The sequence below is a fragment of the Vulpes vulpes genome, chromosome 2, assembly GCF_048418805.1.
Source record: "Vulpes vulpes isolate BD-2025 chromosome 2, VulVul3, whole genome shotgun sequence".
In the NCBI taxonomy this organism is placed as follows: Eukaryota; Metazoa; Chordata; class Mammalia; order Carnivora; family Canidae; genus Vulpes; species Vulpes vulpes.
The window spans coordinates 32,515,601-32,538,255 of record NC_132781.1 but is presented as its reverse complement, the minus strand read 5'-3'; the positions used below and the strand labels follow the sequence as shown (position 1 = coordinate 32,538,255).

Sequence of the window (22,655 nt, the reverse complement as noted above, 5' to 3'; positions counted from 1 at the left end):
AGGTTCTGCATTGGGCTCTGTGCTGGAGGTGGAGCCTACTTAAAAAAAAAAAAAAAAAAAAAATCTCCAGTCTTTACCCAGCATCATTGTCCAGGGAGCAGACACACAAAATCCAAGGGGTATAAATGAAGAGATATACTCTGAAGTGGGGCAGGGGTCATTTTTTAAGGTCTCACCACTATCTGAATGAGATCTCTCAAAACAATTCGCCTCATTTTGCTTTGGTTACTCATTTACTAAGCAACTGCCTAATCTGTTTTCCAGACCTGCCAAAACAGTTGTCTTGGCGTGTACAATCTGAGCATCCTGGCTACCAAAAATGAATCTGTTCCCCCCACTCCCTGCCTCCCCAAAAAAATGAATAAATGGTTTGGTTTGCTTGCTTTCTTGTTTTTTACTCTTGTGGACTAAAATATGTTAATTAACTCTAGGATACTGATATATATTTTTTAAATATTTATTTACTTATTAGACAGAGAGAGAAAGAGAGAGGCAGAGACACAGGAGGAGGGAGAAGCAGGCTCCACACCGGGAGCCGGATGCGGGACTCCATCCCGGGACTCCAGGATTGCGCCCTGGGCCAAAGGCAGGCACTAAACCGCTGAGCCACCCAGGGATCCCCTGGGATACTGTTATTAAGATTACGCCCTTGAGGTTCCCCGGGTGGCTCAGTCTGGTTAAATTTCAGATTCTTGGTTTCGGCTCAGGTCATGATCTCAAAGTCCTAAGATTGAGCCCTGTGGAGGGCTCCGTGCTCAGATGAGAGTTGGCTTGAGATTCTCTCTTTCTTCCTCTGCCCCTCACCCCTACACTCGTGCTCTCTCTCAAATAAATCTTAAAAGAAAAAAAGAGGGGCAGCCCGGGGGGCTCAGCAGTTTAGTGCCGCCTTCTGCCCAGGGCATGATCCTGGAGACCCAGGATGGAGTCCCACATCGAGTTCCCTGTGTGGAGCCTGCTTCTCCCTCTGTCTGTGTCTCTGCCTCTCTCTCTCTCTTTGTGTGCCTCATGAATAAATAAATATTTTTTAAAAAAAGATCACAGCCTTAACTGTAATAATCACCAAACTAATGTCATCCTGGTAGACCTTAAAAAAGAGCCACTCAGACTTTTCCTGCTATATTCTGACCTCATGATGGACCCCAGAATCTCTAACTTGGTTACATCAAATACAATAAAAGAAGCCAAGAGAGGAGCAAGAATATCCTATTCATTCTATATTAAATTCTACTTGTATTCATCTGAACATCAGAAATAACTGCCTGAAATTGGACAAGAATAAATCAAAGCAAATTTACAATTTTCTTATTTTTCTGGAATGAAAATGTCTTGAAATTAATTAATTAATTAATTAATTAATGTCTTTTCTGCTACTAACCGAGTAGCACAGTGCTAAAAACTGAATAAATTTGTTGAAATAGTGTCTTTTTTGGTAAGCTTCTTTGGTCATTTTGAAAATAATCAGGTTTTTTTTTTTTAATTAAAAGCCCAGTTTCAAAAATCCCACTGATGGATAATCAATGAAGGATATTCTAAAAGATAGACAATCTGTCCTTCCCTCTAAAATTTTCAGAGGTTTCTTAGCTTTGGGAATCTACAGACCCCTATAAGAATCTAACTAAAAATTCAAATCCTCTTTGCAGAAAAAGTACATGCATGTATATGCATAATTTTGGAAACCATCACAGAGTTCTAGGACTACCAAAGATCCTCTATGAATCTTTTCAGGATCAAACTGAATTTTTTATTTTGGGATCACTCAGAGACACTGGTAAAATACACTCAATCAACTTTTAGAACGAAGAAAACATGCCCTTCCCCTAAACAGTGTACTTATTTTTTAATCTCAAAGGCACTTAGGATTTTGAATATACTTGTGTTCCCTTCTTTACTATGACTTCTGGAATGACTGGAGTCAAATTTGCAGTCCATCTTTAGTAACTGGGCAGGCAATTACCTCAGGCATTTTGTATAGTAATCTTATCCATGACTTCATCTTAAATTCCTCCCCTCTTATTTTCCCATTCCCCCTGAGTTCTTGGTACAGTTTTAATAATGTTATCTTGTAAACTGCTTCACATCCTTGGGGACCATTGCAAACAAATACATAATATGAAGAAAATCCTCCGTAAACTCAGGGTGCAGATGTTTTAGCATATTTATGACGGCAGGGTTTTCTTAAAAGTTGAATTCATTACAAATATTTTAAAATCCCAACCAGATATTTTTTCAGATATCTCTGAAAAAAATGTTAACAGGTTCTTATTTCCCTGGGCCACCATGCAAGTGGGATCAGTTCTGAGCAGCAACTGTGGTCTCCAGGGGTCACAGTTCTAACACATCCCTGCTCGTTTAAATATTACCTGAGAGGCTCGGGAATGAGGTCAAAAAGAGGAACAAACTCCAGGATTCTGCCAACACACGCGCGCTTTTTCTTGTTTTTTTGAAAGAGTTGGATACATAACAGGCACAATTCACTCTTCAACCTTTCAATGGACCTCACCTCTGCGCTAGGCCCAGTGATGGGCGATTAAAGAGAAGCTGAGGTCTCAGTCCTAGTTGACTGGTCAGGGCTCGGCCACCGCCACTAGGTCAAGGTGTGTTGAGCTGAGCTATACAAAGTTAAGTTCTGAGCCGGCGGTGGAACGGGGTCTAAGCTGGGTTGCCCTAAATGAGACACTTGTCTGAGCAGCCCACCGCCTGAGATCAGAAGGGGCTGGAAGACAAAATCACTACTTGGCTCGGGATTGAAGCACAAACAGCGGAGCTCCGGGACCAGCCTCCCTCTACTAGGATGTTCCCGTTTCCGGAGCAACCGCCAGGTCCCTCCCCCCTTAGCTCCGCCCCCAGCAGTCTTTCCCGCCAAAGGCCGTTAACGCCGCAGAGCATCGTGGGACAAGGCTCCAGGCTAGGTTTCACCCAATGCTTTTAAGGCGCGGACTTGTTTTAAAAGAGACTCATTCCTGAGAAAACGGACTATCCTTTAAGATTCGTCAGGGATTAGTAGCTCCCTTAACGAGGGATCTCTTTTTAATTTTTACCAAACGGCGGGTCACGTCATTTGCGAGCCACTCCACAAATCCAGAACGCGAGGAACTTTTTTCTCCCTTCGCGCGGAGGGTGACGTCGCGCATGCGTGAGCGTACCTTTCGCAGCACCCGTTACGCTCTTGCGCGTGCGTACTGAGATCGTATAGCAGCTTCCTCCCGCTTCTCTTCCTCCCTCCCCCCCATATCCGTGCGCCGAGCTGATAAAGGCGCCATTTTGGAGGGGCCGCGGGAGACGTGGTGTCGCTGCGGGCTCGCTCTGCCGTGCGCTAGGCTTGGTGGGAAGGCCTGTTCTCGAGTCCGCGCTTTTCGTCGCCGCCATGTCGGGAGGTGGTGTGATTCGTGGCCCGGCAGGGAACAACGACTGCCGCATCTATGTGGGTAACTTACCTCCAGACATCCGAACCAAGGACATTGAGGACGTGTTCTACAAATACGGAGCTATCCGCGACATCGATCTCAAGAATCGCCGCGGAGGACCGCCCTTCGCCTTCGTTGAGTTCGAGGACCCTCGGTGAGGCGGCCTGGGCCTTGCCGCCTTGAGGCAATAAGTTGGAGTAGTTGGGGAAAGGCCTTGTTACCGAGAATGGGGAGGTGGGCTTTTAGGTTGGGGGTAAGACTGTGTCGCCCATGCAGGAGCCGAGTAAGAGCCGAGTCGATGTGGTTTCTCTGGTGGCTGGGCCCACGGACGTCCCCAGAGTGGACTCTCCGTCTCGGAGCGGGAAACTGAGGCGCCGAGGGCTGGTGTAGTGGTCGGGAGCCTGGCGTGCTTCTGGGTGGGGGAGGGGCCATTCCTATTATGCAGCGCATGTGGGCTCTTCCACGCTGGGTGCGCATGTGCGGGGGCCGCTAGTTCCGACTGAGTTAGCTGCCCCTCCCGGGCCCTACTCTTACACCTCTTGCTTTCTCTGATCACGCAGAGACGCGGAAGACGCGGTGTACGGTCGCGACGGCTATGATTACGATGGATACCGTCTGCGGGTGGAGTTTCCTCGAAGCGGCCGTGGTACAGGCCGAGGCGGCGGCGGGGGTGGAGGTGGCGGGGCTCCCCGAGGCCGCTATGGGCCCCCATCCAGGCGTTCTGAAAACAGAGTGGTTGTCTCCGGTGAGTTTACTGTTGGTGAGGGATGTTGAGGAGGGACAGGAGCCACTTTTAGGTGTTCCCTTGCGTGAGTGGTTTTGACAAATGCCTGTTTTTGTGGTAGGTCTTAAATTTAGTTTCTCGGGTGAGTTTAGTAAAGGATAACTGTAGTGGAGGTGTACCAATGTGCTAGTTACCTACCATTAGGTTGGATGCCTGGACGATGAAGATCCTTACTTTACAGAGAATTTGGGACTTTGGATTCCAGAATCTTAATTAATGGCTCTCTTACCTACGATCTTGAATCTGATTAATTTTAAAGTGGTTTTCGTTCTACTATAGATTTTAAGTGTAGTGTGAAATTTAGGGTGATTGGTATTGAAAAAATACTTTTTTAGGACTGCCTCCAAGTGGAAGCTGGCAGGATTTGAAGGATCACATGCGTGAAGCAGGTGATGTATGTTATGCTGATGTTTACCGAGATGGCACTGGTGTCGTGGAGTTTGTACGGAAAGAAGATATGACCTATGCAGTTCGAAAACTGGATAACACTAAGTTTAGATCTCATGAGGTAGGTTTTACACTTACTCTTTTCTTTGGCCAGAATTGGATACAGTGGTCTTAACAGTGGAATTTGAAGGTAAGATTCAGGCAAGGGTGTCCAAGTAAAGTACCAGATTTCTGGTTTTAGTTACATTGTATTCGTTCAGCATGCCTGAAGACAGGTGAAAGCTTAGATCTTTCAATCGAAAGTTCTGTCTATTCAATAGGGAGAAACTGCCTACATCCGGGTTAAAGTTGATGGGCCCAGAAGTCCAAGTTATGGAAGATCTCGATCTCGAAGCCGTAGTCGTAGCAGAAGCCGTAGCAGAAGCAACAGCAGGAGTCGCAGTTACTCCCCAAGGAGAAGCAGAGGATCACCACGCTATTCTCCCCGTCATAGCAGATCTCGCTCTCGTACATAAGATGATTGGTGACACTTTTTGTAGAACCCATGTTGTATACAGTTTTCCTTTACTCAGTACAATCTTTTCATTTTTTAATTCAAACTGTTTTGTTCAGAATGGGCTAAAGTGTTGAATTGCATTCTTGTGTAATATCCCCTTGCTCCTAACATCTACATTCCCCTCATGTCTGATAAATTGTATTTTAAGTGATGTCATAGACAGGATTGTTGAAATTTAGTTAATTCTCCATGCTCTTCAGACTGTGATATTGTGTAAATGTCTATTCTGCTCTGGTTTGTGTGAACTGGGATGTTGGGGGTGTTTGTGGTTATCTTACCTGGGGAAGTTCTTATGTTTATCTTGCTTTTCATGTGTCTTTCTGTAGACATATCTGAAGAGATGGATTAAGAATGCTTTGGATTAAGGATTGTGGAGCACATTTCAATCATTTTAGGATTGTCAAAAGGAGGATTGAGGAGGATCAGATCAATAATGGAGGCAATGGTATGACTCCAAGTGCTATTGTCACAGATGAAATTGGCAGTATTGACCTTATACTAAAAGGCAAGGGATAAAAGTGATTATATATATATATTTATATATATACATCTACCTTAAAACACTTGCAAACATCTTGTGCAGTTATCTTTAGCTACAATTGCTTTGCTCTTTAAACCTTGGCAATTGTGGCAAAATTACATTGCCCATTTTGTAACAATTATTTTGCTCCCTTCCCCCCTTTTTTGTTTTAATAGGGACTAATGTGGGAAGAACTGGCTAATTTGTCACAGTGCTTAGTTACAACTGTTAATGTGTGACCTGCTGTTGGTGTACATGTGGGTACAGGGTGTCTTTAATTCCAACCAGATAGAGTATAATATCAATACTGCTAAATCTGCATGTCCTCTGTGTGACTGATATAGCGTTGCTATTTCATTTTTTTAAGACAAAATGAAAGCAAAATAGAATTCCAATGTATTGGTGTAGATAATCTAGTTGGGAATATTTTTAAGTCTCACCTTCCCCTTTAAACTAATATTCATAATTGACTCATGTTTAAAACACTTTAATTTACAAATTAAATTGCAGATGGGAGCATTAGGTTTAGTTTAGACTTAGGGTGGGTAGCAATACGAGTAAACTTTTCAACTACATAACTTTTTGCAACCACAAAACCTGTAATACGCTGTACAGTAACAAGTGTTGGCATTATCAGTTGAACTGTAAATATAAAATGCTTCTTCCAATTAGTCTCTATGATGATTAAGTTTCTAAAATTTATCTGAACACCATTCAGAAACTTGTTTTGGGGAATTTGATAGTTATTGATGTACATCTGTTAAACTGATGACAGACATAACTCATCATTCCCCAGAAACCTTTTTTGATTACAGTATCTAACATTTTGCCTCCTCTTTTTTGGTTTTGCTGGTTATAAAGGTTTGGATTGGAGAGGGCTCACTGGATCCCAATCCTTGGAGCTGGATCATTGGATTCAAATCATAATGTGGATAGGATAGGGAGGATGAATTACAAGGATTCATGGAGCGGGATCAGATTACCAGGAACATAGGAGTGGATTCCTGCCCCAACCAAACCGCATTCGTGTGGATTTTTTTTTTTTTTTATTCAACTTAATTGGCTATTCCAAAGATTTTTTTTTTTTCCTATTTTTGACGATTGGAGCCCTTAAGATGCACGATGGAATTGTGTTTTGCATTTTTTGGTAAAAGGAGCAAAGCGAGGACCTGGAGATAATACGCTGGAGCAATCTCCTTGGAAGGATTCAGCACGAGTAGATGGTAAACATTTAAAGGGGAAAGGGGGGGTTTGTTTAAAATAGTAAATCAGTAAGTCACTTCTAAATTTAAAGAACAAAATTGGAGTTGAAGAATAAGTAGGTTTCCAATTGGCTATTGCCGTTTTTCTTTGAAAAAAATAAACATTTTTTAAAAAACTATGCATGGTTGTCCTTTTTCCTCTTCATGTAAAATTTCAGTTGGGTGACTAGTTTATCAGTTAATACTTTTGATAAGATTATGTTGTGTGTTAGTAAATTAAAGGTTCTTGAAAGGTAATCTAGTAAGTGGAGTTAGCCCTCTCTTATTGTTAATTGTAAAAGACTTCTGGGGGAGATAAGGTTAAGAATAAGGCAATTGTGTATATAATATGGTAAATGGGGGGGTGATCTAGTTTCTGAAAGATAATCTTCCCATACTTTGATAAAAATGATTAAATTTATAGATGTTTAATTTTTGGTGATCATCTAGACAACATAGGCTTTTATGCAAAATTGGGTAGTGACCAGTTAATGTTAACTTGGGGATAGCCTTTGAGATTTTCATGCTCTTCTCAAAAATTGGTAAGTATTAAATGTTAAATTCAGCACAGATTAGCACCCTTAACACAAATTACATTTTTTTCTGAAATGTGAATAATACACTAGAATATTAACTGCTTATTTGTCAATAAAAAGCTGGGCTTTCTTTAGAATTTTGCTTTGCAAAACCCTTCTCAACCATAAGCTGATTCTGTATCCAAAACCTACCAAAGCAGTGATTTATATCTTAGTCTGCTAGTTGTTGTATCTTTTTATTTTGATAGCCCCTTGGTGCTATATTTTCATTTGAGTTGGGGGAGGAGATTTTTACTTAAAATCCCTAATCTTTTTCTTTTGATTTCCTCATAGCTAGTCAAAACCATCAAAACACTTTTTTCTGCACCCAAAAGAAATAACTAAATCTTAAACATTTGCCTTGGATGCTAATCAGAGCTGGAAGCTGAATTTAAGACCACTATGCAGGTGACATAATTTGAAATCTTGGAAAAGCTATACATAGTCTTGGTAATACAAGAAATGGGCCCTAAGAGATTTACATAAGGACACCCAACCGAAACATATAGATGAACCTTGTGGAATGTAAGGAAGAGAGAGGGATATTAAGTTCAAAACCTTAAGAGTCTCCTTTAAGTAAAGAACTTGGTATAAATTAAGGAAGTTACTAGTTTTTATGCAGGGATTTAAAATACAACACTCAAGAAGTGGAAAGATTTTTACTATTTGAAACCGATGTTTCATGTATAGAATATAAATATTTTTAAATGATTAATTTTTGAAAGGTTAGTATGAGTTAGACTTAAGCATGTGTTCATTGAATGTGTTGGAAACCAAGATAAAATTGCCTTCACTGAAGATAGTGCATTTAAGCTAAGTTGAGAGCTGTGCTCTACTAAAAGTTTAAGTAGTCCCAACCTCAGAATTGACGTGGGACACAAAATATTGTCTGATATAAACTGAAGATTAGAGAACTTGGCTGCATATTTATAGAAGGTAGCCAGGTACCAGACCAGGCAGCTAAAACCTCTGAGGGAAGATGCAGACTTTGTTTTTCAGTCTTAGGAAAAGAACCTTAATCTTCTATCCATTTTGACAGCTATTTAAAGAACGTCAGTTTTGGAACTAAAGGTGGCCCTGAATTGTTCCCCTTTTCTCCCTATTTATGTTCCTTTAGAATAGTGTAGGGAGCCTGTAATTAGTTTGTTATTTTCTAACCAAGGAAAAACTTAAGAAGCAATTATTTTTCATTAACATCAGATTGAATAACACACCTTGCTGTTCAGCCCACATCCTTCTGGAAGCAAAAGGTAAGAAACCCATTTTCTGATTCCTAGTTTTTTGGGACCTGAATTTTATTTTTAAAATTGGTTTAATAATTTTTTTAAGGACTGTATGAACATTTTCTTCGTTTAAAAAGTTTCTCCCCTAAGTTTTATACCCACATAAATCTTGAGTGCTCCCATGCCCATTTATTGTAGTCCTTAAGTTCAATATGATTCTAGAATTTCAGCTTTCTTAGTTTTATCTTTGAAACTTCTGGCTCATTACGACTGATGTGGTTTTTTTCTTCAAGTTGTCTGTGTAGATGAATATCTTAGATGTGTCTTTTCATTTTGTATAATGAAGTTGTACCGTAATTACAATTTAAATAACTTTTATGTATGTATTTACCATAAAGTATTAAAGAAACTATTAGACTGACGTTTTGTTGTAACATAACCATCCTGTGGTTTCATTTAGTTCCATCCCAGTATGAAGAGTACAGAGGCAGAAAACAGGTTCACAATCTCTTATCCAAAAAATTCTGAAAACGTTAAATGTGAAACCTGACCAGAATCGATGCCTTTGTTTTGTACTTATTCCATGGTCTTAGCGGAAATACTGAGGCTTCATTACACAGTTGGCATAGGCTTTGCTGGGGCTGTTACATGATACAGACTCTACCATACTTTATAAAGTGAATGGCTCTGAATTACAAATATGCCTGGTCCCTTGAGTTTGGATAAGAGATTATAGAACTCTAATAGAATATAGAGCTAAAGCTTCTGTGTAATTTTGGGCGTGTGAATAAAAACAAACCTGTTAAATGTGGATCCTTTATTAATGGAGATCTGAGTTCCCCGACTTTTTTAGACTGAAGCAGCCACGAGAAAAAAGGTATGACCCACATTTCTTTATATTCTGTTGCTATAGTAGACTCACAGTTGTACTCCACTGGAGGAAATTACTCTGCCATCCTAGTGTATGTAGTGGTATATTCACTTCTTTGAGGTAATTTTTTTTTTCAGTACTTTGCAGGAATATTGGTCACTATGATCCTATAGGAAAAGCTGGGATTGGCATGAAGTGATGAGATTATAATTTTGATTGTTTATTGAATATAAATAGTCCTGGCAAAAATTTGCTTTAAGTAGAGGCCCAATGAGTTACAGTTAGACCAGCACTTATTCCTGTGATTGAGGACTTTGGGGATGCTTCTTGATAACTTCAAAAGCTATATGTGAAGGTGGTGGTGATTTTTGTAGGAATCAAGGAATTTTTCTATTAAAAAAACTATCTGGTGCTTCGTAGTACCCCCCCCCCCAAAAAAAAGAAATTGAATAAATTAAATTAGTCTTTGTCATGTAGAAGTTAATTTAGTTATAAATAACCTCACAGTAATAAGTTCTTCATCTGGGCTATTGGAGAGAGAAAATACATGCATGCCATTGCTTAAGGAGTTGCTGTTTTAGGTAGGTGTACAAAACAACAGAGTTGAAAATACTTCTGGTCTTGAGTTCGGCAGATCCTGGGTGACTGTTACCTATCAACTATTGATAAGAACTATCTGTGAAAATAGCAGAAATTGAGAGCCTCTCTAGAATGCTATACTCATTCAGTATGAACAAAACAACTTAAAAGGGTTGCCAAATGTCTAGTAAGTTTTTTTTTACCATGTTCTATTCCACTCCATTGTTAAATAAATGCTAGGGAAAACTGTGTAGCCACCAGAGGGAGTTATTGTACAAAATCAACCAGGAAAGTATTCCTACTGTAAAACAGCTCTAGCAAAGTGGAAACCAACTCTTTTTTTTTTTTTTTTTTTTTTAAGATTTATTTATTTACTCAGAGAAAGAGGCAGAGATGCAGGCTCCATGCAGGGAGCTTGACATGGGACTCGATCCCGGGTCTCCAGGATCACACCCTGGGCTGCAGGTGGCACTAAACCGCTGTGCCACCGGGGCTGCCCTGGAAACCAACTCTTAATCCTCCTTATCAACTCCAAAGTTAGGTGGGGTGTTTGCGGTGGGTGAGTTTTCTTCCTGTAACTTTACCTCTGCCTTCTCATCTGTTGAGTAAGGATCCATTTAGGTCTTGAACAGAGCTTTATTAGTACTGGACCCTCTAAAGAAAAATATGTCTAGGTTCAGGAAATTAGAAAATGCTGAAGATGTGAATCTGCTTGTTTTTCTGCCTGCCTTGTACAGTTACAGGTATGGATCAGTAAGGCTAGAAGTGTAATAATTGGGTACAGGATGTGCTGCAAAAAGTAATCTAGGCATAAAATTGATCTCATATTAGGAAAAACAAATATGCTTTCAGAGATCTTTGTCATTTGTTTTTATGGCATGAAAAGATTTCTGGATTGTTATTTCTCAGCATTACTAAAAGACTTGGTATTAATGTCTTAAAACCCTGCTTATTTGTCAAGTTGACTGTTACTATATTTTTTATTTCTAGGCTTTGCTTAACTAGGCATAGAGTATCTCATGATTAGAAAGTCCATATACATGGTTCTCTTGTCATGTTTACTTAATGCCATTTTATATTAAGACAGCTGAAAATTTGGGGGGAATTAACACTTTAGCATCCGTCATTCCTGTTATCTCCTTCCCTATAACCTAACATTGCAAAAAATGTAAAGGACACAAACTTATCTCTAAATTCACTGAAAATACTCTTAACATTTCTTAGGCCCACTTGATCTTAGTCAAGAAAATGGTATGGGAGCACCCTTCTTAAAACATTAATGTTAGAAACTTGTCTGCTTTGAAGAATAAGATACTAAGAGCAAATAAAAGTATTTTTCCAGGAGAGAAGAAAATGTTTACACAGTAAAACTTGTCTGCCTGCTTAACATTTTCTGTGGCAAGTGAGGCTGCAGAAGGTGATTGCTGATTAGCAGGCTTGGTGCAAGTTGGATTGAGAATGCTCTAGGTTTGGTTATTGCCTGTCCTTAATCCTAGGAATGTTAGGACCTAGGAGGTCCCAATTTAACTTATGAAGAGATACTCTAAAACTAAAATCGTACAATTGAAAATCCAGAATTCCCTTTGTAAAAGAAAAAGGCTAAAATTTGGAGATTGTAAAGTGCCAGAGGCATGCTGAATTGTGTCCTGAGGTGCTGTTAGGGAAGCCTTAACATACAAAATTTGGGATAAGCTTTCAAGTTGCAGCAATGATTAAGGTTTAAAACAGGAACAGATTGCTGCATCAGTCACAAAAGACCACCTACAGCCTTGAAATACAACTCTGAAGTCCTGGGCTGAATCTCTTCTGCCCCTAAAGTGGCTTGTAGAAATTTGACTTAAACTGTCTACTGTATGGCCTGGGAATGCCAAGTGTGGTCAAAAACTCAGTATCTTCATTCCAAGCCCCAATAGCCCACCAGTTACTATTGCTAGGGCTTTTTTTTTTTTTTTTTTTTTTTTTTAATGAAAAATGTATCCTGTCACTTTCTACTAGAGTTATTTGAAACTGCAGTGCTTGGAAATTACTCTTAGAAATATGGCACCTGAGGCCCTTGGTAACCTAGCTCCCAACCTACTACCTCCGAAGTTTCCTCTCTAGCTAGCCTCCCCCAATATACTCCATATCCCAGGACTTGGCATTCTCCAGCATTTCTCTTGCATTTGGTCCTCCTATTCCTTCCTCCTGTAATGCCTTGTATCTGTTTGTTTAGAGAGGTGGAACTGAAACTTTTGGATAGTACCTCAAAATCACCTCCTGGAAATTTAATACCCATGATAGAGACAGAATCATTCTTTGGTGTGTCGACACAGACTTGTGCATTTTACTTTGGCATAGCCTTGTCACTTAGCTTGCTTGCACTTATCCATTCATCTACTTCAACTTTCTTGCTTCATGAATTTTTATTTTCTGAGGCACCAAGATAATGTTTGGCACGATAGTCACTGAAAGCACCCACTTCAAAAAGAGTAAGCACTATTGGTTCTTCCTCTGTTCCCACAGAGTATTTCTACTGTATTTTAAAACTTTTGCCATTCTGCCTTGATTATCAGTGAGTTGTTTATGTATCTGTCTTTTCTAACAGGTCATAACCTTTCTTCCTCCCCCTTCCAGGTACATAGCACAAAATAGCTATGCACTGAATAGACATTCAAGATAATTAATCAATTGCTTTGGAAGAGAAACCTAGAAATTTGAATTCTTTCCCGTACTGAATATCTTGAATAAGTAACCAGTAAATAGAGGTCTAAGTTTCTTTTGTGTCTAAGTTGGAAATAAATCATTAATTGATATTTATTGTGTAGTAGTAGAAGCTAAATATTTGTATGTAACATTAAAATATCATTTTCCATTCTGTGACCTCCTGGAGTGTTTCTAGTTATTTTTGGAGACTTTTTTTTTTTTTTTTAAGAAATTTGAATTACAAAAGTGTGTCAAGAGTGACATCCACATTTTAAGACCTAAAATGTTGATTAGCAGTACAGCAAGCACACTACAACAAAGAAAACTAAAAATGGTTCCTTTGTCCTCTAAAACTAGATAGTAAACTTGCACCAAGGTGATAATTGAGTTCTATGACTTTCTGTATAACCAGGTCTTAGCCACAGTACCACCACAAAACTAAGAGTTTTGTTTAATTGCCACATCAAAATGCTGTTTAGTTTTGTGTTCCATCTCCATTTGCCATAGCAGCATCCTTACCTGTACATCCAGATTCATTACTAAAGTGTTTTGCTGGTTTCACTGACTCCAGTCTATATCCTGGCCATCAAGTCTGATCTTCCTAAAACATGTTAATTGCCCTAATACAAATCAACAGTGGGTTATAGTCTATTTTCCCAATGTACCACTATTCTCAATCACATCTTCCCTTACTCTGGTTGGTCTGGTAAATACAATGCTTCTATTTGCTTCTGTGTGTTTGTAGACATTTCTCCTTCCTCTTCCCACTTAATCACCCTAAAGCTTCAAATCCTCATTCTCAGTTAAACATAATTCCTGAAACTAAAAAGTAAACTTCTAAGCCCATATAGTAGTTCTCTGTGGTGCATTTAATTTCACAAACTATTGTTACTGTTGAAGATTTTGTGTTAATTTTTCCTACCCATTGAGGTTTCTGTAGCATTTCTATACCATGCAGCCACATGCAGTGCTAACAGTTTGCTAAATGTTGATAAGAGGTGGAAAGAACTTACTCCTTAAAAGCAACCCACTAGAAGCCTGTTTCACAAACTTGGCTAACTAGGTGGATTGTTGGAGAAAATTCTAATTTTAGTACTGTATCAAATAATTCCTTCTTAAATGTGAAGCTAGGAAACTGAAATTGAAGTGCTTGCTTAAGAGCATGTAGGTGGCTCAGTTGAGCATGGGACTCTGTTTCATCTCGGGTCATGAACTCTGGGCTGTGAGGTGGGGTTCAGTGCTCAGCACAGTCTGATTGGGATTCTTTTCCCCCTCCCTTTCCCCGTCTGTTCCTCCCCTGGTCATGTTTTTTTCTCTCAAATGAATAAAATAAATGCTAGCCTAAGCCAAGTATAACAGGAAAAGTAAATATCCCAAAGATGAGTCTTGGAAAGTCAAGGAGAAAGTTGGTTTTTTGCAAGCTGCGCACAGTTCCGGTATCAAGAATTGATCCTGTTGTCTTAAGAGAAATTCCCTCTTGCTTTCTCCTAAGTCTCCTTTTTATATCATTAAGCATTATTCTTAACATGCTTTAAATTACTTACAAACTTAATCGTCATTCCTCAGTGAGAATTCTTTATTATCCTTAAAGGCATAAGGTGAAGATTTATATAGAGTTTAGAAAAGGGATAGTACATTTCCTTGGTTAGGGAATCAACATGACTCCAGGACTCTTGACTAGTACTTAAGTGTCTCAAAGCCAGGAGACTCAACAAACCTCTCCCCACACACACACACACCCTATAAGCATCCCCATTTCTTTTTACTCTAGTTCTTCCACCCTTTCATGATCAGCTAAAGACTTAAATATTCTTGGAGTAATTGCACTATATTTCTGCTTTGCTTTTCTTCGTGTTTATATAGTGTTATGCATAATGTATGCGCTTGTATGTTGCTTTCAGTCTAGTTTCATGTGTATGTGTTTTGCTTCCCCGGGGTACCTGATAAACTCTTTGAGAGCAAGCACAGTTAACTTTTGGACACTTATTCTGAGATATGTGGTATGCTAATGCACACCTTAATGTTTATGAATATGTTCATGAAATCCTAGGTAGGTGCATTGCATAGCTGAGATAAGTAGTATGGTCCTCCAGTCATTGAGCTTATTTCCAAAGTAGTGACTTCAAGGATTCATGTCCTTGCTACCTTTTTTTAATGGAAAGTTTGAAGGAAAAAAATGCAAGAGCATTAAGGCATGTACCTTATTCTCAAGGAAAGTAGTAGCTAATTGTTCCATAAGGTACTTTCACTCATTTTAATCTCCAGTGATTTTAGCTTCATTTTGCAGTTTGAGGAAACAGGCTCAAAGAGGTGAAAGTAACAGGCCCAGAACTTGAATCCTTGTTTTGTGACAGACTTATTTTACTACCACTTTTTAAAAGCCAGCCTGCCTTTTCCAGTAGGGCGGTTTTAGGGGCAGGTTAAGTCTTTGATTCAAGTGAGCATCACCTGTAATATCCACCTGATGCCACCAGGGTGTCCCATTGTGCTGTCTTTGATCCATGTTGTTAGCGTGTTGCTGATGGCTGTTTTGAAGCTGGAGTTCATTTCGTTTCTGTGGTGGTGGCCCAGAACTCAGCAATAAGAAAGTGGGGGTGTTTAGCTTGCTGACTTTCTAGTATACAGTGCCAAGCCAGCATCAGAGTTGCCCTTGCCCTCTTTTAACCTCTTGCTAGTCAGGCTGGCCTCGCAGGACAGCAGGGCTTGGCTAGCAATTCTTAATTAGGCAACAGTCCCACAAAGAACAGTAGTATAGAAAAGACCCCATGAATGGGTAAATGTCCACATATGTATGCATTTGTTTTGGTAGCCGAGTTTACACGTACACAAATTTATATCAATAAAACAGATCCAGGACAGAAAGATTGAATTGCTTTACTTCCCACTCTAGGTAGATGAGTTTTAAAAGACAATGTGTGGTGACTTCCCACTTTACAGTTTATCTTTGGTGTCAAAACCTCACTTACATGAGAACTAACAAGGTGAGGTCTCCTATTTAGTATTAAAGAGCACAAATACCCTTTAATTTTGTTTTCTTCCAGTGCTCTTTAAGCACTTTGTACAAATGTCTATAATACTTCTCAAGCTTTAATTTCATTACTGGAAGAGATCTTTAAAAGTATCCCGGTGACTAGTACAGTTCCAGGCATATAATAGGTGCTCAGTAAATACTTGTATACTAAGCAAAGCCTCCATAGTAGTTATGGGACAGTCATACACATGAGCCATTTCTCTAAGGAAGAGAGTCTACATTAGGCATAGGGAGGTCCTTGTCTTTAAGCTAATTAGAATCCATTATGAACTGAGGAAGTAGTCCCTGGGGTGTCCTGCCTGGCCTTTGTAATCTGAAATATGTCATTCTGGGTTAGAATTAGCACAGCCTGAATTTAACTTTACCCATGCAATGTCTAAGACTGGATGTTCACCAGGGCTCTTAGAGCCACCAGGATAGATTACTAAATTAAATGTTACTGATTTGAGATGTAGGCTTGGTGGTGCCCTTTCCCCTTTCTGCTCCCTGCCTACTCAGATGTGGTTACCTCTCAAAATTCCTGTGGTTTTCAGGAAATCACTGGAATAAATCCTAACCCTACCTCTAGTAGTCTAGCACCCTTTTCAATTATCTCATCTCTAGTGAGAGGGCTAATCCCAGATTATTATAGTACCAACTTAGACCCTTCCATCTGCTTTGCTTAAGTGATTAACTATCTGAGCTAAATTAAATCTATCAAACATATAGGGGCTTCCTCAGGGTTTATGAGTTTTGCTGAGTGTACTATGTAGGAGACTGGATTAATTACTGTAAGGAATAAAGGTTATCAGTTCCAATGTCCCTGCAAAGCATCACTAAGGGATTTTTTTTCATCCCCATATTATGAATCTAGTTTTAGTACATTGGCCTGAAGATGCTCTTCCATATATAAATAGTAAGTATATTATGTCTTATTTAAAAGGCAGAAAGAATGTGTATCCTAACCTTCAGAATGCCTGCTTCTGGGATTACCTTATACCTGATACTCAGGAAGCATTTTCACTGGCTTGGATTGACTACTTGCCTTCTGCTCTCCTAAGTATAAAATCCTGAATGCTGGGATGGAAAGTGAAAGGAAAGGTGTAGTGAGGAGAGGAAGCTGGAAAAATAAGAGGAAACAGCTGGAATCTGAGGGAGGGCTACTTATGTAAGGTCTGTAAAACAAAAGACTAACAGGACAGGATTAGGCCTTGGGGGGGAGAGGGCTAATTTACTTTGGTCAACTAGTTGAGAGCCTTATAATGTTTTGTTAAAAAGACTAAAGTTAATTCAGAAGAAAGATCTAGATTCTCTGAATCTGACCCATCTTCCCTGTTTACCATTGTAAATCCCTTCATGGAGTCAAAATCTAAAAGGCACTATCCTCTAGCATTTCTGGTCTTCATTCTTCAATTCTAGCAAGGAACTTGCTGCTGCTGCTGCTGCTGCTGCTGCTGCTGCTCAGGCAATCAAGGGTGCAACGTTTCCAGTAGTGTTTGTGGATAGCTGGTAAGCTTGATGTTTTATTCACAGCTTAAGGGGTAAATGGCTGAGTCCAGCTCAGTCCCTATGTTGAGCTTTAACAAACAGCTTGCCAGGTTCCTGCACCTGCTTTTATGTCTGGACCCAATGACTGGACTTTACGCAGTGTTGAGTTCAGAGACTTCTCGGGTCTCTGAGAAACATCTTTAAAAGAGTGAATTCCCTCCCCTGGAGCCTTAGCCATATTTTATGCTGTCCTGGCCTTGTGTTGCCATCTTTTGGCATTGCTTTCTAGAACAAAGCAGCCTCTCAAGCTTAGTCTAGCTAGTCTTGTGATGCTGTATCAGTATCTTTGGTCACCACTGCTCACTTCACTCCACAGGGAACATAATGCATCAATTCCTCAACACCTGTTTCGTTATTCCTCTCCCCTTAACAGGAATGAAGGAGTCCTCAGTAGAACATCAGATTGACCCGATGAGGTTTTTTCTTAATTCTAGGCCCATGAAAGGGAGAGGAAGGACTTAGAAAGAGGGAAACCATAAAATCCACATGTACTAATATGCTAACTCTTTGGAGATTTTGAGAAATGAAATCATCCCTGAACTCTAGACAATCCTTCAATCTGTTGTGAAGAAATTACTAAAGAGATATATCTATTGGGGTTTGGGTAAAGAATATTTACTTGGGATCCCTGGGTGGTGCAGCGGTTTGGCGCCTGCCTTTGGCCCAGGGCGCGATCCTGGAGACCCGGGATCGAATCCCACATCAGGCTCCTGGTGCATGGAGCCTGCTTCTCCCTCCGCCTGTGTCTCTGCCTCTGTCTCTCTCTCTCTGTGACTATCATAAATAAATAAGAAATTTAAAAAAAAAAGAATATTTACTTAATTTATGTTTTTCCTCTGCCCCTACTCTTCACAACATTTGGACAGGCACTAATAAGTAGTAATCTTTCTTTGCAAATGAATAGTTTTTCTGATAATGCAGATGGGTAGCACAGTGCTATTTGGTGTTACTACATTCTTTAATCTAGTGGAATGTGTTTGGGGTGGAGGCTAAGGCCACTGAAAAAGAGGTTTACCTCTATACCAGAATAACTGTTCACGTAAGAATTTATGTTTTTTGAACATTAGCATGATGTAACTGAGCTAAGCTTTTATTGGTTCAGGCCCACCAAGTTTGTGTGACTTGTTAGGTATCAACTTTTTTTCGAGCTTAGTCATTACCCTGAGCTTGGGGCATTTGAGGGCAGGGAGGAACAGGTGGCCAAAAGAGAAATGTTGGTGCCTGAGAGTGTTTTCCAGTTGTATTGAATTTCTTACGTGGTGTATTTTTGACCTGTCTTAGTTTCTTTCCTTCTTGTGTCCTATGCTTTTTTGCTTTCTATTTGTTAGATGTCTTCTGTCAGTCATTCAGGAGTTGTACAATGGAAGTTAGTATTTCTACTCAAATGCTTTGTGGATGGAACTGATAGGCTTAGCATTGATTTCTGGTAACTTCTTCCTAAAATTAAAGTAAGAAATGTGTTTCCGTGGCTTTGGACTTGGTTTTGGCACCTTGAGTAATATGACCCTTCTTAGAAAAAATGTTTTAGGGGTGCTGGGTGGCCTAGTTGGTTGAGCATCCAACTCTTGATATCAGCTCATGTCTTGATCTCAGTATGGGGAGTTCAAACCCTGTGTTGGGCTCCACCCTCAACATGGAGCCTACTTAAAACTACAAAAAAAAAAAAAAAGAAAGAAAAAGAAAGAAACAATAGTGTTTTAGAACCCTCAACTGCCAGTTGAACTAAATGTCTATCATGAAAATTGGTAGATTTGCTTCCTTTACTTTTGTTTTCTGTGACTATCCAGATGTCAAGGAACTTAAATAGGTATTCAGGAAAAAAATTCTCCATTGTTTCCCCTTCCTCACCTTACCAGTTAAAGCAGAAATAACTAGTGATGACATTTTAGGTGGTAGAATTGAAACACAAACCCAACTTCTGACCACATGGGCCACAGGCAATTGGCTTAAGCCCTTAGTGTGGTTATGAAGTTGGAGTGGACTGCAAGGGGGTGGGGAGATGACTTCTGCTTTCCTCCCAGAAGCTTTACTGGGTGTTGTTTTGATTTGGGGAGTAGGGGGGATGTTCCCCTTGGTAAAACGTGCTTCCTTTCCTCCTCTGGTCCTCGATTGCATTGAGGCTGGTAACAGTAACATTTCTCTCTGGTCAGGTTTTTTTTTTTTTTTTTGTATTTGCAAATATTGCATTTTTGGTTTTTACTAGTAGTTTTGTTCACTGTCAGTTCTAGTTTTTTTGCATGAAGAATTAGTCCATTAACTTGGCAGATTTGCAGCCTCTTTTTACTTTGAAGTAGATCTTCCCTGCGGAAAGTTTTGAATTTGATTGGTTTTCAATTTGTTGAGCAGTCTTATTTGGGGATAGGTAATTGACAGCAGCAGTGACATTTTCTATTCTTAGGATTCTAAATCTAATTTATAATCCTATTGTACTCACAGATTTTAAAATCCTCTCCAAAACTGGAAGGAAATATCCTGTTGCTTTTTAATTTTTGCTAAAAGTTGCCTTTGAAGAGCTGATCATTTTTAAAGTAATTTCTACGCACAATGTGGGGCTTGAACTCACAACCCCAAGATTAAGAATTACATGAATGCTCCTTGTACTGAGCCAGCAGGCACCTCTAGAAAAACTGATCTTAATAGGCATCTTCCTTTGTCTTGTGTCATTAGCCTTTTGGTCACTTACTTAGGGCTCTTTGGAAGACAGGAGGATGCCTCTGTGGCTCCTTCAGTTGTTTGACTCTTGGTTTCTGCTAGAGAAATGGTCTCTTGGGGTCCTGGGATCCCTGCTCAGCAGGGAGTATGATCAGGATTCTCCCACTCCTCCCATTGAGTGAGCCCCTGCGTGCACTCGCTCTAAAACTAAATCTTTAAAAGGGGCGGGGGGAATTTTGAGGCATGGTGAAAAAATTGTTACTTTGAAAGAGGAGTCATTAAGTGGCTCAGTTATGCACAATTCCCAGCCCCAAAATTAATCTAGAACCACTAAATAGCACCAATAAAAATATTTACTTAGCACTCATTATATTACAGGAAATGTTCTAAGCATTTTACATATATTACTCATTTAATTCACAAGTCACCCCTCTGTAAGATAGGTACTTATTTTGTCCTCATTTTCCAGATGAGGAAATGAGGCCCTGAAAGGTTAAGTAACAGGTTATACAAGCTGGGGCTGAGGTGGGAAAGAGGAACCTTTCCCAAGCAAGGGAAAGGGGGGAGCAAGATGGGGAGGGGATCAAGTTTTATTTGGGTGAATGTAGGCACACTTTTTTTTTTTTTTTTTTTTTTTTTTGCTTAGACACCATATTTTCAGTTATACCAAAAAGTAACACCATTGACTCACCCACTGAAAGTTGTTTACGATACAAAGGATGAATTTACTGTGTTTAGATATCCCCAATCTTTTGACTATGCCCCAGTATGGTTATGGAAGCTGGCTTGAGGAGGGGCTGTTGTTTGTAGTTAAGGATATTGTCTGTCCTAAGGGTAGAAATCCCCCTTCTAAGGATGGAGTCTTTGATCTTACTGGTTTCATTATATTCCTCAAAACATTTGGAGCTAATTGTTTTTGAGTAATTGCTCCAAACTTTTGGATCCAAATTTTCCCTTTGGAAAATCCATGAGATATAAAATTTCATCTGAAATTAAAAAGCTATTAAATTTTCTTTTTAAGGGAGAGTTTGGAGAACAATCAGGAATTCTGATTTCCTCTCATGGTTGGAGATAAAATTAGCCATTTTCCTCAAGAAAAGTGATATCCCAGCTCTTTAGTAATGAGAACTGGACTGTTTTCACTTGACCTCTACTTCCTGTTCAATGGGAAAACCCCTCTCCAGAGATGCTGTGAGAAAGATTGCTGGAGAAGGTTTTCTAGATCCTGGAATAAGAAGTTCAAGAGAGTCCAGCAATTTTATCATTAGGATAATGGTCTTCCTAACTACTAGTTTCATTATCCTCAAGCCTCATTTTCAACACGGTTTGAAAGGCTGCAAAGGAGGAGAGGCTAAACTGGGGAGGAAGAGAACTTAGAGATGAATTACATAGACCTTGAAGGGAATGTGTGCACCAGAAGCAGACACTTGGATACACTGAATGAAAATGAACGAACAGGCAGTATCTAAGGTCAGAACAGAAGGGCTTTAGTTTACCTAGTTAATTCCTTAGATTTACATCTTAGTTCACTCCTTATCTTGCATGTGCATATAAACCTAGGCTTCCTGAAACTTTTTTTTTTCCTCCCCAGAAGAGCAATGGACATTTTTATAGAAGACCTAGGAGCCACTATAGCAGCTTAGCTGAGGGATGTGTGAGAAACTGTTCATCATTTTCTGTCCCCTCCTGTCTTAGGCTGACCTGGTCCTTGATGTGCTACCTGCTTCTGCTACTGATCCATACTGCAGAACTTCTCATTCATCCCCAAGGCCTTGAAGCGATGTCCAATAGGGAATCGACTCTAAAAGGAACCAGACCAACGAACGTTTCCAGCCCCTTCATTCTGGTGACTGAGGGAAGGAAACAGTGGGAGGGGTTATACATGTGTAGTGGATGGAAGGGAAACAGATTGTCAAATTACTCTCTTTAGTTTCTTTTACGAATAGAATTCTACAACCATATTATTTCTATTGTGTAAGTATAGGGGAAGTTCAAGATGGTGACCTTGATTAGAATGTGTCTAGAGAGGAGTAAATGGAGTGTATTAGATAAGAGACAGTTGGTTATGAAAGATGTTGAAGCCTTGAAATAATGTGACCATCTGAGGAATTTTTTTTTAAGCCAGAGTTTATAAAAATATCACTGATATAGCCTGCCCCCTCATTTCCCGCCACAGGAGACTTCTTGGACTGGAGACACTTAAATAGCTTGTCTCTGATATTCCCAGTAGCTACCTCTCTGTGAGGAAAGGATAGCAAACGTTCAGGACATCATCATACAAAGTTCCAGTATCAGTGACGCCTACACGGAAGACGTGGAACTGCAAACAGAGGCCGGGGTCACCTCAGTGACATCTGATGCCCGTCCAACCACAAGTTCAATTTTTGTTTTGTGGGGTGAGGAAGCAAACTGTACTGAAGCACTAAAATGATTTGTCTATACTTTCTCACTCGTTTTTATTTTTAAATTTTTTTTGGCGGGAGAGAGGGATGTTCGGGGAAGATTTCATGTCCTATCTGGAGTTAAAGGGAGGATGAGAAAGCTCAGCCCTTCGCCCAGGAATAAGCCAGTCATGACATCTCTACGCGTGGGAAGTGTTTCCCTCAGCTGGGAGGATCTGAGG

At 39.9% G+C, this 22,655-nt stretch overlaps 1 protein-coding gene and 1 long non-coding RNA gene across 4 annotated transcripts; both read left to right on the top strand.

The window, feature by feature from the left end:
• The first annotated feature begins 2,879 nt into the window (after positions 1-2,879).
• SRSF1 (serine and arginine rich splicing factor 1) lies at positions 2,880-7,032 on the top strand. Of its 2 annotated transcripts, XR_011999717.1 has the most exons (5): positions 2,880-3,558; positions 3,965-4,149; positions 4,524-4,696; positions 4,896-5,576; positions 6,513-7,032. XR_011999717.1 is itself a non-coding variant. In XM_025996011.2 (4 exons), exons 1-4 carry the CDS (start codon positions 3,365-3,367, stop codon positions 5,088-5,090), a joined length of 747 nt encoding a protein of 248 aa, XP_025851796.1. In that variant the 5' UTR covers positions 2,880-3,364; the 3' UTR covers positions 5,091-7,032. The 2 variants fall into 2 exon arrangements, 1 of the variants encoding a protein (XP_025851796.1); XM_025996011.2 differs by having other exon boundaries at positions 4,896-7,032.
• A 728-nt stretch (positions 7,033-7,760) lies between these two features.
• On the top strand, positions 7,761-22,473 carry LOC140597788 (uncharacterized). 2 transcript variants are annotated; one of them, XR_011999719.1, is made up of 4 exons: positions 7,761-7,875; positions 8,668-8,717; positions 17,252-17,341; positions 21,728-22,177. It is a non-coding gene; the product is annotated as an uncharacterized lncRNA (long non-coding RNA). The 2 variants fall into 2 exon arrangements; XR_011999718.1 differs by lacking the exons at positions 7,761-7,875; positions 8,668-8,717 and adding an exon at positions 22,209-22,473 and having other exon boundaries at positions 12,081-17,341; positions 21,728-21,878.
• The last annotated feature ends 182 nt before the right edge of the window (positions 22,474-22,655 follow it).